This window comes from Mesoplodon densirostris, chromosome 7 (genome assembly GCF_025265405.1).
Source record: "Mesoplodon densirostris isolate mMesDen1 chromosome 7, mMesDen1 primary haplotype, whole genome shotgun sequence".
Lineage (NCBI taxonomy): Eukaryota > Metazoa > Chordata > Mammalia > Artiodactyla > Ziphiidae > Mesoplodon > Mesoplodon densirostris.
Window position 1 is genome coordinate 6210172 of NC_082667.1, and position 14470 is coordinate 6224641.

The following is a 14470-nucleotide window of genomic DNA, read 5'->3' on the forward strand; positions in this document are numbered from 1 at the left end:
GGCAACATCTTACTCAAATTTCCTCTTCAGTGGCTATGCTGAGCAGACCTGCAGGGCTGGCAGCAGCACCTGATCCCATTCTCTTCATTGTCTACTGCAGTGATTGGCCTGCCAGTCCAGAGTGGCACCGTGGGGACTGGCAGTTAAGGTGGCCCAGGCGAAGCCTCTTGCTAAGCAGAAAGGCAACAATGGCACAGACTGCTGCCCTGAATTGCCCTAAAGCAATTCTAAGAAGCGCTGCCAACAAGGCAGCTTTCCCTGCCTGCCCTTGGAAGGACAGCGCAGGGCTGCTCACCTGGCAGCCTATTGACGAGCCACGTCAGTTGTTTTTTGGAGATGTTGGTCCAACTGAGGTCGAGGCTAACTGGCTGCCTCTTGATGATGCCACTGAGAGCCTGGGGTACAATAGCCTTACACCTACTCAAGTCAATTTTTGTCCAAAGTCTCTTGTCGCAGCACCTGTGACAGAAGGAAAGAGAAGTAGCTGTCAATACCTGATGTCCCTTGTCAGAGGAACTTCACCACAGGCTGCTGGAGGCTTCTGGGAAAAGCAGAGCCCCTGGAGGATTCACTTTCCCTAGATTCTTCTACATGCACACAAGGATCATGCCCTGTCATTTTGTTGCCTCAGGGAATAGGGATTACTTGACCAGTTCACCCTGATTTACTCTGGATGGGCTGAGAACACAGCACAATTGTTAGGGACACACAGTAAAACAATGTATTATAACCCCTCATTTGCATTAAAATGGTATGGCTCCCATCAAAGTATATATAAGGGAACATCAAAAAATTTCTTGACTTCTTACTGCTGGAAGCTACTAGGCTTCCCTCTACTCTCTCCCTCATCACAGTCTCTCCCAGCTGCCTGAGATGCAGGGCGCTACGTGGCACATCCACAGTTCATTCTGCCTTGAGCTCCACAAAGAGCCATTACTGTATCAGGTCGAAAGAGGCTCTTTATTAGAATCAGGCCTGGAGAGTCCTCTACCGCCCTTGGGTTTCAGTGCTATCTTTACATTTTCTAGCCAGTCCAGACCAGAACTGAAAGGGAGAGGCCTGCCCTTCCACTGCAATCTACAAGTCCATAGGCCACAAATAGCACTGCAACATGCAGGCTTCTGTTTAATATTTTATAGTTCCTGCTCCCCAGCCTGGCTCAGAGTCTGGCTGGCAGGGGAAGAGGAGACGGCACATAATGCGAGTCTTATGTGGCTTGGCCTGGAAACTGAGGGATAGAGCCAGGCAGGCCCACTAGCCCTACGAAGAGAAATATTAGGAGAATTTGGGTAGATCACATATTAATTCAGATTTGGGAAATAAACTCAAGTTTGCAAAGAATGGAGTCTTTAGTTAAAGACTGAAAAAACTTCACCAATGGCACTGAAACTTCTATGGCAGAAACAGGCTGCTTACAATAGAGCAGGGGATCTCAAACTTTAATGTGTATCAGAATCCCCTGGTGGAGAATTTATTAAAAACAGATTGCCTGGCCCCGCCCCCGAGGTTCTGATTCAGTAGGTCTGAGATTGGCCCTGAAAACCTGCACTTCTAACAAGGTCCCAGGTGATGTCACTGGTCCAGCCATCACACTTTGAAAACTACTGTAATGGGATTTGACCCAGATATAAAGGATATGTCCTAGGGTCCAGGAGCTTAAGGGAAAACAATGCCCAGTGGAAATCTTTATCACCTCTAGGGATTCCCCCCCCTCCCTTGTCTTAACGTTTAAGTTGAGAAGAAATGGCAGGTCTCGTCAAGAAGGACAACTAAGTCTCAGGAAGCTCCAACACTGAACTGCTTGCTGGAGAAAGGCATTCTGATCCAGGTTTAGAGGATGAGAATTAAAACTATGGAAAACTGTGAGCCTGTGAGCACCTTCAAAGTTTTTGAAGAGCATGTACACCTCTCGTTAGATGGAGACGTAACTGAGGCAGGGGCTTACCAGCAGTCATCTGTGTCACCAGCACCAGGAGAGTGACTGGCGTATCACAGGCTCTCAACAAACGTATAACAAGTTCAGTTGACTGGGGGGTAGGGGGATTATGACTCTGAAGTTTTAGCACAAAGTACACATCCATCTCCCAGGCCCAAAGGTACAAATCCATTCTTAAGTCCAGTAAAGAGAGATGGGAAAGTAGCAGGGAGAGGAGGCAGAGGGCCAAATTTCCCTGATGACACCTGCGGGCACAACTGGCCACATATTTAACAGGACCCACCGTGTGGGGAACAGACTGGGTTGATTTAATCCTTTAGGACCCGACAAGCCTCCAGATGCCAAGACACATGCTGTTCTCATATGGAAACCTGCCACCTACTCCCGTACCCCTATTCCTGATCCCTGTATCCCTGCTCACCATTTATACCACGTCTTGCACACTCGCATACATTCACAAAGTTCTCTGCGGCTGAGGTAGCGGAAGACAGACATCCAGACCTCCCGCTGCATCCAGCTTTCGTCTCCATCCTGAGCCCAACTGCCCCGGCCATTCAGCCTGGCTGCACCCCCCTCCTCTGCACTGTCATCTTCCTCCTCCTCCTCCTCCTCTTCCTCCTCCTCTCCCCCCAGCCCCTCCTCATCCCCACGCTGGGGGGTTCGGGCTGGGCAGTGCTGCACTAGCACACGGGGGGAATGGCGAAGGTTGGCAGAGGAGGCCGTGATGGCCTGCAGCTTGGGCACAATGGATGTCCCGTGGAGCTCTTTGGTGGGCCTCTGTAGCGTGACAGTGAGGTACGATCCCCGGATCTTGGCTTTCTCAACTTCAGACAGCTCCTTTTTGCCGCTGGGATTGTTCTCCTTTTCCCGTACCATGGTGCGCTCTGTGGCCTGCAGCCGCAGCAACTGCCGCCGTTTGAAGCGCTCATCGCGGCTGGCACTGTGGTGGTCGCTGGGGCCGGCCCCAGGGGATGAACGAGTCACCACGCCCCGGGGGGAGGCCGGGTCATGGATGAGCTGCAGCATGGAGGTGGGCGAGTGAGGTGGGGGCGTGAGGGGCTCGTCGCAGCTCCGCAGGGGCCGCAGGACTTTGGCTTGCACGGCTTCTTCATCGCTCTCTTCCATTTTCCGCTTCTGCAAAACAGGCCCCCAAACGCCACATCAGTGCCTCATTTCTTCAAAACCCTCTACACTTACAGGGTCAACCTCACTGTTGCTCTCAGAGGACTAGCGAGAAGGCAGGCCACTGCTTTTCCACGGGGAAAGGGATCTCTGCGTGCTGCAGGGTGGTCATCTCCTCCGTCTGCAATCTAGACTGCCAGGATCAGCAACTGAGCTCATATCTGTGCTGGAGAAAGCTGATTACAGAGCAAAACCCTCGAAATAGGTCCCTTGGGAAATCTACCTGTGACAGAAAGGTCTGTGTCCAAGTACAGACGAGTGGGATCCATATTTGGGCTGCATGATTCCACAGCCTGCCCTATTCATCTCTTGTCCCAATTTTTTGGTTATAATTCCCTGGTAAAGAAATCCTTTAAAGAGGCCACAACTCTACCCCTATGCCATCTGACCATTTTAAACACCCAAGAGATGCTTCTGTTGGAAGAAAAGCAGCCTACATATATATTTGAGCTAGGATGCTGATCGTGATAGCAGTAAACACTACTGACTTTTAGCTCTACCAGGGTCTAAGCTCGACCCTACCAGGCTTCTTCCACTCAGCGCCCCACGCTGTCCCGGGAGACCAACCACAGGTGAGAGATTAAGCCGAGAACGAGAAACTGCACTGCTCCCAGAGGAATCTCCTCCAGATGAAAATGAGGAATTCAAGTTTGGTGAAGCCAACATCTCACAAAAAAAGCACAACCTCACCCTCTGCCACTTGTGCTCACTGGTCACTTGTCCCTTCCTGGAGCCCACCTTGGCTATGCTGCAATGAAGCCTAACCAATGTGTTCCACTAGGTATCACAGCAGTAGTTCAGATTTCCCTTAAGGAGACATTTTGTGTCCCTATGCAACAATTCTGCTCCCTTTTCTCCTTATATTCTTAGATCACTATGGTTGGAAGAGAATGACCAACTTTTGGGTGCTGGCTTTTACAATGCATTAGAAGGTAATACTAAACAGTATCTGCCAATCCATCTGCTACAGCGAGCGCCCACCACCAACACCACCACCACCACCAGTGAAGACACATGTAAAAGCTATTACTAAAAACTTGCTGCTAGTATAAGAACTTGGAATAAGAACTTTAGCACTAGTCAACTCCAGAAATCCTTGCCCTCAAAGATATTTAGACTGAAAATTCAATGACCTCAGTGCCTAAGTGGGAAGAAATAGAAAGAAAACAAGGAAACGTGTCCCTACTCCTGCGTAGGGTACCTGGAATCATCCACCAGGGCATGGATGACTGACACGAGGCCAACGGCCTCCTCTGTATGTGCCCTTAACAGGTCTTGCCTTCCTGGCTGGAGTAACCAGCGTCTTTTTGGCCCTTTGACATTACTGGTGACCACTGGACCAGCAACAGTAGTAGCCTGGGGCCAAGGTCATGGCACTGATCCCCTCTAGAGGAGGGACGGCCTCTGTAGGACACAATTGGGCACGAGGGCAGGGCTTTCTGCCACAAAGGTGAAGATGACAAAAATGTAAACCTGCCTAACTGGAAACTCCAGTATACCACCGTATTTACCAGCTGACTCAGGTCACTGCCTCCCCTCAAGTTTCATTCCTCATGAGCAGCCCAAGCTCACCTCATTTCCCTCCTCAAACAGCCCAGCTGTGGCTCCTCTTTTTCAAGGGCCCCAAAGTGTAAAAGAGCCTCAGGAATTTGCAGACCCCCAAGGGGGACAAAATTCAATAATAAAAAAATACAAAATTTAAAACTCAAAAGAAATATAATTAATCAAAGGGAAAAAAAGATAGCAAATAAAACAGAATAAAAAATAATCTTGCAAATAAAGATGCAAAGGCAAACGTTATCCTGAGCTTGATGCTTCCTTCCTTCTCACAGTGCAAGTTTGGAGAAAGTTCCCTTACCTGGGTTTTCTCTGAGCTGTCCTCCTGGTAGCACTTTGGACACTCCCAGCAATTTGGCAATTCCTCGTTAAGCAAACCCTCTCCATCCATCTGTAGGCAGATAACGATGTTAAAAATCTGTCTCATTTAAGAAACAGACAAAACCCAACCTGTCTCTTAAGCTTCCTTTATCGAACAATAATACAGCCACATGGTTGGGAAGAGTTACCCACTCTTAAACACACCGGTCCACAGGGGAGAAAGATAGAGAACCATCTGGCCTCACTCCCAGACAGTGGGAAACTGGCCATCCTCACTCTTGGTTACCTGATCAAGTTTAGACTCCAAAAGAAGATTCCCAAGAGTCTGGGTCAATCTGGGGTCTCTTCCCCTGACACATACATTCTCCTGAGGGTCTCATGCCACTTGTAAAACGAACTGGACACACAGGAACAGTGCCAGTGTGATCTTGACAGTGGGGCATAATGGTTATGACTTAGTTATGGTTTGGGGTCTCTGTGACTCAACTGTTAAGTGAGGATAAATAACAATACCCATTTTGCAGGGTAGTGGTAACGATTAAATGAATTACATACTATGTAAAATGTTTAGAAAAATGCCTGGCATGTAGTAAACACTTTGTATTAACCATTGTCATCACCATGAAGATAATATCTTATTTTATCAAATCTAAGATGCATATTTTCATATTTGAATCTTCTGAAACTGGGCTGCTTCTCACAATTAGCAGCGTCTTATAATCACTGTCAGCCAGGTGGCGGTCATGACATAGTTGACACCTTCAGGAAGACCGAGAAAGTACCAGCACCGACGCACTTTAGATTTAAAGAAATCTTAAGGAAGAAACAGGTCAGACCCGACTTCACAGGGTTGTCTTAAAGATTGAACAAGGGAATGCATGTAAAAGAGTGCTTCTTCACTCCGGCTGCACATCAGAATCACTCGGAGAGCTTGTGAACACGCCTGGGCCCAGAGTCCATGAAAGAAGAGTTGACTCAACCTCCGAGGTTGAGGTCTGAACCTTCTTTTTTTTTTTTCTAACTTTCTAACTTTTCTAACTTTTTTCTAACTTTCTAACCTTCTAACTACCTTTTTTGGCTGTGCTGTGTGGCTTGCGGGATCTTAGTTAGTTCCCTGACCAGGGATTGAACCCAGACCCTCGGCAGTGAAAGTGCGGAGTCTTAACCACTGGACCGCCAGGGAATTCCTGTTACTTTTTTTTTTTTTTTAAAGCTCTCCAGGTGTGCACCGAGCCTGATACAGACTGAACACACATTAAATGTTAGCTGACAGTATTACTCTCACCATCTTTCAGCAACTAATATCCAGAGATACAATGAAGTATGTAACAGAGGCACTTAAAGGCATGAGGCATTCCAAAACAGACTAGGCTATGCCACGATGGCCTGGGGACTCCAAACTTACCCACCAGAGGCCAGACTGTAAGCTCCATGAGGGTAGGAACCAGGACTATTTTGTGTACCGGTTTATCCTCAGGGTCTAGCACAGTGCCTGACATTGAACACAGACACTGAATCAAGAGCAGATGTTAGACCACTACATGACCCACAGCTGATGGCCCACAGTAGGGATGCCGGCAGCCTCTCATGACAGATGTTCCACTTTCCTCTGCTCCACTCAGTATCTTTAGACATTCTATAAGCCGAGGCCTCATGGGCCCCTTAGGCCTCTCCTCACCTGGAGGCAGCCAGGATGAACAATCTCGTTGCAGACACAACATTCCATGAGTTTCTTCTCGAAGTCCTGTGTCTCCTCATTTTGATCCACCTCTCCACAGAGGGAACACGTGACTGAGTGAGGCAGTCTGGGCTACAAGAGGACAAAGACAGAAACCAAGAAAAGAGCAGGCTTAGATCCTTATCATTTCAGCTTCCCTTTAACCGAAGATGGACGATTTGGTTTCTGTAATTCTCTAGTAAACCCTTAGAGAGCACAGAGACTGCGTGGTGAGAAGAGAGGTTTTGGCAGGAAAAATGGCTAAGGAAGAAAATGGGGAGAGTCAACTAGCTGAGGACAAGAGACCAAAAGAGATCAGTTTATTTTCAGTTGGCCTGTCCTTGGCCTCTCAGGTCCTTCCTTTCTAATCCACTTAAAAAGAGGGGACAGAGAGCAGTGATTTGCCCTTCAAATGCTGGTCCCTCATTTGAAAATTGGCTAAGGCTGAAAGATTAAATTCGATTATTTTAAATATTAGGTACCTTCTTTCTAAACCCAGAGAAAAAAGGGACAAAATGAAGAAAGCCATAAAGAGAGCAAAACCTTGTCTTTCCAACTCTGAAGTCTACACTATGTGTATTTCGGTCCCCTGGTACCACCCCCCCTCCCCCATATTCTTTACCCAGCAGATCACTCACTGCCAAGCACTGCCGGAGAACACAGGACTGCTTCATGCGACCAGGGCCCCCAAACTTCTTCATGTCCCTGCAGTAGTGGCAGACACCACACTCTCCTTGCACACAGGCTTTGCATTTTCGACATCGCACTCGTCTCCGCCTGGCTCCTGACACTATGGGGGAGGCAGCAGCTGGCCTCACAGGTGTTAACCGTGGAGCTGGTTTCATAGTGTGAGGCTTTGTGATGGGGATGGTCGGAACCCGCACCTTTGGCCGGGTCGGGAATTTAAGCTAGAAAGAGAAAGCAGCGAGGTCAAACATATCAGGTAGTTTTAAGGACTGGAGGGGGTAGAACATTACACGGCTGGGCAAACTATGGCCAGAGGGCAAACCGCCCACTGCCTGTTTTTGTAAATAGAATTTTATTGGAACAAAACCATGCTCCTTTGTTTATGTTTTGTCCATGGGTGCTTTCAAGGGCAGTGGCAGAACTGAGAAGCTTCAACAGACTGTATGGCCTGCAAAACCTAAAAAAATTATCTTTATTTATTATATTTATTACCTACATATCATCTTTACGGGAAAAGTTTGCCAGTCCCTTCAGACGACTTCAGCCCCACCCTTCTCACTCTGCTGAGCGGCCCTTCCCTGAAGCTTCCTATGTACCAAAGTCATTCCAGGGGCACTCTAGTATTTCCTTATCCTGAATATTACTACTCAGAATACATTCCTGAAGGAGACAGTAAACTACTTGAGGGTGAGACGAGTCTTGTTCTTATTCCAAATCCAAGCCTACAACCTGGTACACAAGAGACACTCTAATAATAGTTAAGGGTGGAATAAATCTCTAAGGTATATGTTTATAATTTTAGCACTTGTATTTTACCCTGCTGGTTATCTTTTCAAGAACAAGGACTACGTCTTCCACTTTTTAAATTTCCCACTGTGCCTTAAGTACTTTTCTGACACAGAACACTCAACAGCCAGGGCCAGAAATGCTGTTTTGAGGCAGTCCCATGTGGCCATGCATGAGCCAAGTGGGATGACACTACTTAGGAAGGAAGTGGTTCTTCAAAGACATCTTTCAGATACACACCTTTATATTCTGCCTAAACATTCCTGGAATGTGATGGCTCTGCAAGTTTTAGCTGGGGAACCAAAGAAGGGCCTAATTTATTTGCCAGACTCACGACCAGGATCAGAATGCTATCACTGACCTTGACAAAGGACAATATGGGAAAAAACTACACAGGACCTGACTGAAGAGGCATGAAAATTCATAACAGACCATTTATTAACTAATGGGTAACTGCTTTCCTCTCTTTTCAATTCAATACTGAAAAGTCCAAATTAAGGGGAACCTTGAGAGTGTGGTCTCTCTCCAATATAGACACATTCTAGCCTTTCAAATGTATATGCAATTATTTTAACTAGTTTTACATCAGATGTATGAAAATAATTAAGTCACTGGGCCAGAAGGATAGGAACTGATCCATTCTTGGCATCTGAACCTGGAGGCAGGTCTCCTAGTTTGACAGTTCTGTTAAGAGAGTCCACCTCCAAAGATAGCCAATTATCCTGACTTAAGAAGCAAAACAGAACTGAGTAATGATTTTCTGTCAGTTTACACTAATGCAACCAAAGCTGTCTGCCTCTAGTTGTTCTTTTTCTTCCAGGAACAGTAATGGTCAGCCAGCAAAATGTTTCAGCAGCCTGAAGAATAATTTTTTACCTTATCCCTTTTCGGCCACTGTACAATAGGGACTCCAGTGAGGGCTAACTTGGGATCACTGTTGGCAAGCTCCTCCAGCAAAATCTAAGGGTAAGATAGGAGAGAAGAGGGGAAAAAAGGACATAGTGAACAGAGAGCCAACCACTCCTAACAGCATCCAGACTTAGCCTCAGTCCCCCTAAGCACCAAGGTGAAGGGCAGGCTGGCAACTGTCTACAATTTCCCTTCATATAGAGAGAGACTCACTGCAAAACAAATCGAAGATGGAAAAGAACTCAAACGAGTGCAGTACTATCAAGACTTCAAATTTACCTTTGCTCCCAACCCCGTACTTGTGTACTTACTGTAACCACTTATGCTACCACTGTGACAAGTGTTGCCACACAGTTCTATATATGACAGTAAGACTCTACCTCACCCCATTACTCTTCTACACAAGTGAACAAGTATTATCATGTATTTAAATATTGCCTTCATTTTGCAGATGTTATTGGCAAAGTGGCAAAAAAAAAAAAAAAGGATTAGCTAATACTGAATTAATAATATGCACAGCAGGGTCTCAATGTCTTGATTCAACCCCGGGCTGTGTTCTTCTAAGGCTGATTACAGAAATCTCAATCTCAAATCTCTTTCTCTCTCACACACACACAGACACACACACAGACACACACAGAGTTATTTGCCTTTATTCCCATAAAGGGGGGCAGGAACTACCTTAGGGGCAATAGTTCCCATGACTTTAGTCAGTCTAGTTTGAGATGACTTCAGGTACAGTTCTACAGTAAGAAACTGCCACTCAAGTGAGTCACACTGGTTGAGTGTTATTTTGAAACAAATCTTTTACGTTTTAGACAGAAATTTCTGAGTCCCAAACCTTCTATAGCAGAACGAAATCCCTCCTCATCTGACCTCATGAGCCCTAAAGCAGTGGCAACTGCAAAAAAACACAAATCCAGAAGACAAGTTACACAATTTCCTTCTGGTTGCTTTAGGTGTATACAGGATATTAACTGTTTCAGGGAAAAGTAAACTTTGATCCTGGACAGGCCAGCATGCCTGGGCCATTTTTAATAATAATTCTCATAATCCTGTGGGGTCTGTGCCTAGAGACCAGGACTTTTTGAAGCATGAGGCATTTCTCTACCAAGTTTTTTCATCCTTAACCTAAGGATCATGCCCCAAATTCAGAGTTGGGACTCAGAAAGACCCTTTAACTCATACCCATGAAGCTCCTCCACGATGATCCCCTTTGCCAAATCTCCAGATGCCTCTCACACTCCCCCAAACTGATTTCATTTGCAGACGTTTTATTTACTTCGAGTTGCTATGGCACCCTATTCTGGAGCCTCCTCTTAGCACCACACTGCGTGGGGGTGAAGAGGCGGGGTGCAGTGCCACGTGGGACTAGGCTCTGGTACGGGCTCCTAATCTCCCCAGGGTGAAAAATTCAGGTCCATTCAAAATGTGTGCTAGGGAGTGCACGGCTCGGCTCCCCTCCCCCACTTCGCACTGCCGAGGAGTAGGACTCTGCCCATTTCCTCTGCCTGCGAGCACTGAGCTGTCCACAAACAGGGACTTTCCACTTTCAGCAAAACAGACTACACAGAAAGATCCGCAATTGTTTAAGAGTAGAAAAGGAACCTAACTATTCACCAAAAGCAGTCTACCTGCAAGACTTCTGTGGGGGACAAGGAAGGGTAGGTGGAGAAACTGTGTCTGTGTTGGGGTGCGGGGCGGGTGGAGGGGGGCAGCTATTCACACATACACGACTCAGTTACTAGGGTCTGTGTGGGTGTGGAGGGAAATGCAGATTTCCTTCCAAGCCTTATTTCACCGGGGCCATACGACCAAGCACGTCCTGCCTTCATCAAAAAAGGCAGACTCCAGCTGAGGCCCTTCAAGAAACCATATAAAGAAGCCACCACCCTTCACCAGAGGGGGTTTGGGACAGGGAGCGGGGGTGGAGTGCGGAAAGGCTGACGCCTATCTAGGCTCCTGGCATTCGAGAGAATGTTCAAGCACAAGCCCACACCCGACACAGCCCAGGAAGGGGAAGAGAACCGCGGGCGCCTGAGTAGAGAAGGGGAAAAGATTCCCAAAAGCCAAACGACCCAATTTGAAAGCACATCCCACCAGGAGAGGGAACAAGTGCAGTGACGGCACAACCAGCACCTCAGCATTGTCCCGGACTCGCTCGGCAGGCAGTTCTCCTGCCTCTTCACCAAGACAAAGTCCCTACAGTTACATACACCCCGAACCAGAAAGGGTTTGCCGCCCGCCTGCCTGACCTTGCGTTTCTCGTCGCTCTGGAGCTGCCGAGGCTCTTGGTTGAAGTTTCCCCAGCGTCTTTGTTTTGCTTTCTGTATTGGAAGTTGTGCTGAAGGACTTAGGTTTTCTGCCTCTAGGAAAAATCCCAATTTACTTGAAAATTCTGAAATCTCCCAGAGCAGCTAAGGCAGGACAGTCGGGCTAACCCCTTCAGGTTACCCAGAGGGAGCGGCGTGCAGTGCTCTAAGCTCCTTCTCGAGCCCTTCAGCTCAGCCGCGGCTTCCTGTGACTGCGAACAATGCTGCTGCGTCACCCACATGCAGCTCCCAGAAATGCTTTGCAACGGAAGATGGCAGGAGGGGAGCCGAGCTCGAGTGAGCGAGCCAGCAGAGGGCCCAGCGTCCTGCGGCAGAGTCAGGAGGGGGTGTGCTGGGTAGGCGCTCTCTGCCCAGCGATTGGAGGAGAGCCCGCCGGGGAGGTGAGCCGGCCACGCCCCGCCTTCTCCCTCCCACCGTCACCGCAAGAGGAGAACCCAGGGCCGGCCCCCAGGGCTCTCGCTGGCTGACTTCGGAAGGCGCCAGCAAAGGCAAGGCTTTAACCCATTCCAAGTCTGGTCCCGCGTTCGTCCTTGCCTCGGTCCACACCCTTCCCCTCAGGGTCACCTCTTATGGTCACGGCCGCTGCTCTCACTGGCTGCACACACCGATCTCTCCCCAGTCTCAGGCAGACAGCGAGTCGCCCGAAGTTCAGCCTCTGCAGCTGAGCCAGGCCCCGGAGCTGAGCTCCTCTGGAGTTACCTTCACTCCCTGAACAACCGTCCTGCTTCACTTGCCCCTCCCCCAGCCCAGAATCCAGAACCAGCCCACGTTCCCAGAAAAACCTTCAGAATGACACATTTCAACCAATACTGAGGTATTCAATACAATACGTCTGTTTAATATCAGCTACTTCCACAACAGATCCTGGCCTCTGCTCACCACCCGGGGAGCCTCCCACAGTGAGAGAACCGCCTGGGCAGCTCTGCTGGCAGTTCCCTCGTGACCAAGTCAGACCAGCTGAGGCGCAATCTCAGGTCAAGGAGCTTTACTCTCCTACCTCTCCTACCTCGGAACCAGGCACAGGGAACCAGGGGAAGTGCAGCTGCCAACTCCACACCTGCCAGTCTCCTGGGACCCTGCCCCTTGGACTACCCCGCCCTCAGGACACCAGCACTCCCGCACATCTCCTATGCCTATGCCAGTTGTCTGTTCTGCCTGCCTCTTTCTTGATATTCCCTGGATGAAGCAGCCAGCCTCACATCCTGTCAGACACCTTCATGCCACTTCTGACGGCCACTCGAGTGACACGTGTCACCCAGTCTCCACACACCAATCCACGGTCACCGTTAAGCTCAGACAGAATGAGCACTCTCTCAGGCTACAGTGTCCCATACATTGGGGCCAGATTTATGTAATTTTTAGACTCTAATAAATGTAACTTGGCTTTTTGGGAAATGACAGAAGCTGCTTTGAAATAAACATCTCAGGCCACTGAGAACCTAGCTCGTAACCACTGGAAACATGCTTATTTGTTCTAGCTTATTCCAGGACAGTTGTTTCAGTGAGTTTCTGGTGCAGTCAATGGCCTAATAGGCTCTCTGGGGCCTGGGGCTTTGGATGCCTGGCTCTGCATATTTTAATTTTTACAGTAGTTTACCAAGGAAAAGGAGGGCCTTTCGTGCTCTTCTGTGGAGCTCTTCCTGGAAATGTCTGAACGGTCATTCTAATCCTAAACCTCATTTGCACTTTATCTTAAGACTCAGAGACCCTGCGTAATTAGTCTTAATCACTGGACTGCCTGGGAAGTCCCTAGCCTATTATGTTAGAAAAACCTTCCTTAACAGGTGTGAGAGGTCTTCTTGGAAAATGCTTGTTTTGGTCTTAGTGTTATCTAACCTAGAGGGATGATGAAGTATGCACAAATACTTGAGAAACAAGTTACTCCAAAACAAAACAAAACACAAGTTCAAGTTGTAGCAAGCAGAAATTCTAAAGGCCACCGGAAAAGGACAAAAACCAGACAGGGCACTAGGAAACTCACTCCAGGTAAGTTTTCAAATCACACATTAAACAAGACCTAATTTTTTTCTCTTATTAATTCAGAATAAAAGATAGGCAACAAAGATGAGAATAAGAATATAACATTATATAATACAGGAATATAATGAAAATATTTTAAAATAACTATCTATTTTAACCTAATCTATATGCCTTGGAGCTGAGTTATTTAAAACTTTTTAGTCAGTAAGAATATGTGAATTATTAAAAAATATCTTGTCAGTAAAAATTGCAAATGAAGTTTTATTTATACAAGTTCTTTTTTTTCCTCCTCATCTGGCTTAATGGACTAAGTTCTAATTACACTGGGTCCTCTATCAGCTCTTCTCTTTATTAGTGTCAGAATCACTCCCAAAGTGTCAGATGAAGGAAATTTCTGATTAGTGTTTCTGTATTTATTCACAACCGTAACTCTGCTTCAGTCCCATCATACTCCTGGGATGGAGCTTAGTGTAAATTTTTACATCACAGTTACAAAATAAAATGTTAGAATCTTAGATCAGAGCAGCAGTAGCCAATTGTACCACAAAGAAAAAATTTCAAATTTATAAATTGAGAGCTTTCATCATTTAGATAATGTTGTAGTAATCAATCTGTATCATCTAATAGGAAAGTTTATTAACTGGTAAATTAAAAAGACTGGCACCTCCTTCCCTTAGAACAGAATCGACCACCCGCCCCTCAGTGTCATGCCCAGCATCTGTAAACCTAGAAGGCACTTACTTTCTTAGCCCACTTAAAAAGCCTGCTCCACCACTGGACTGTAAGCCCCCTGAGGGTTTGGTCCATAGTATGTTCGCATATTTATACCAACTCTAAGCCTGGTTCCTGGCAGAGAGTAGGCAGGCATTATTCACATTAGTGGAATAAGTGAATTTCATAGATTTGTAACAGTTAATTTTTTTCTGTAATAATGATACTGTTTATTAAGTACTTTACTAACATTATCATTAATTTTCACAACATCCCCACTGACGTAGATGTTATTTTACAGAGGAGAAAACATGCTTTTATAGATCTAGTATCCTGCCCAAAAGTCACATG

At 47.0% G+C, this 14470-nt stretch overlaps 1 protein-coding gene across 4 annotated transcripts in view; it reads right to left on the reverse strand.

Annotated features, from left to right (window-relative positions):
* The window catches only part of KDM2A (lysine demethylase 2A), a 104412-nt gene that overhangs the window by 4497 nt on the left and 85445 nt on the right, over nt 1-14470 (reverse strand). For all 4 annotated transcript variants that reach the window (XR_009532935.1, XM_060102719.1, XM_060102720.1 and 1 more), the window contains exons 13-18: nt 9063-9146; nt 7352-7621; nt 6675-6806; nt 4977-5066; nt 2358-3070; nt 296-459 (exon numbers count right to left, since the gene is read on the reverse strand). Coding sequence is in view for 3 of the 4 variants with exons in the window: in XM_060102719.1 (XP_059958702.1) it covers nt 296-459; nt 2358-3070; nt 4977-5066; nt 6675-6806; nt 7352-7621; nt 9063-9146 (1453 nt within the window). In the remaining variant the exon portion in view is untranslated. The remainder of the gene's footprint in view (nt 1-295; nt 460-2357; nt 3071-4976; nt 5067-6674; nt 6807-7351; nt 7622-9062; nt 9147-14470) is intronic.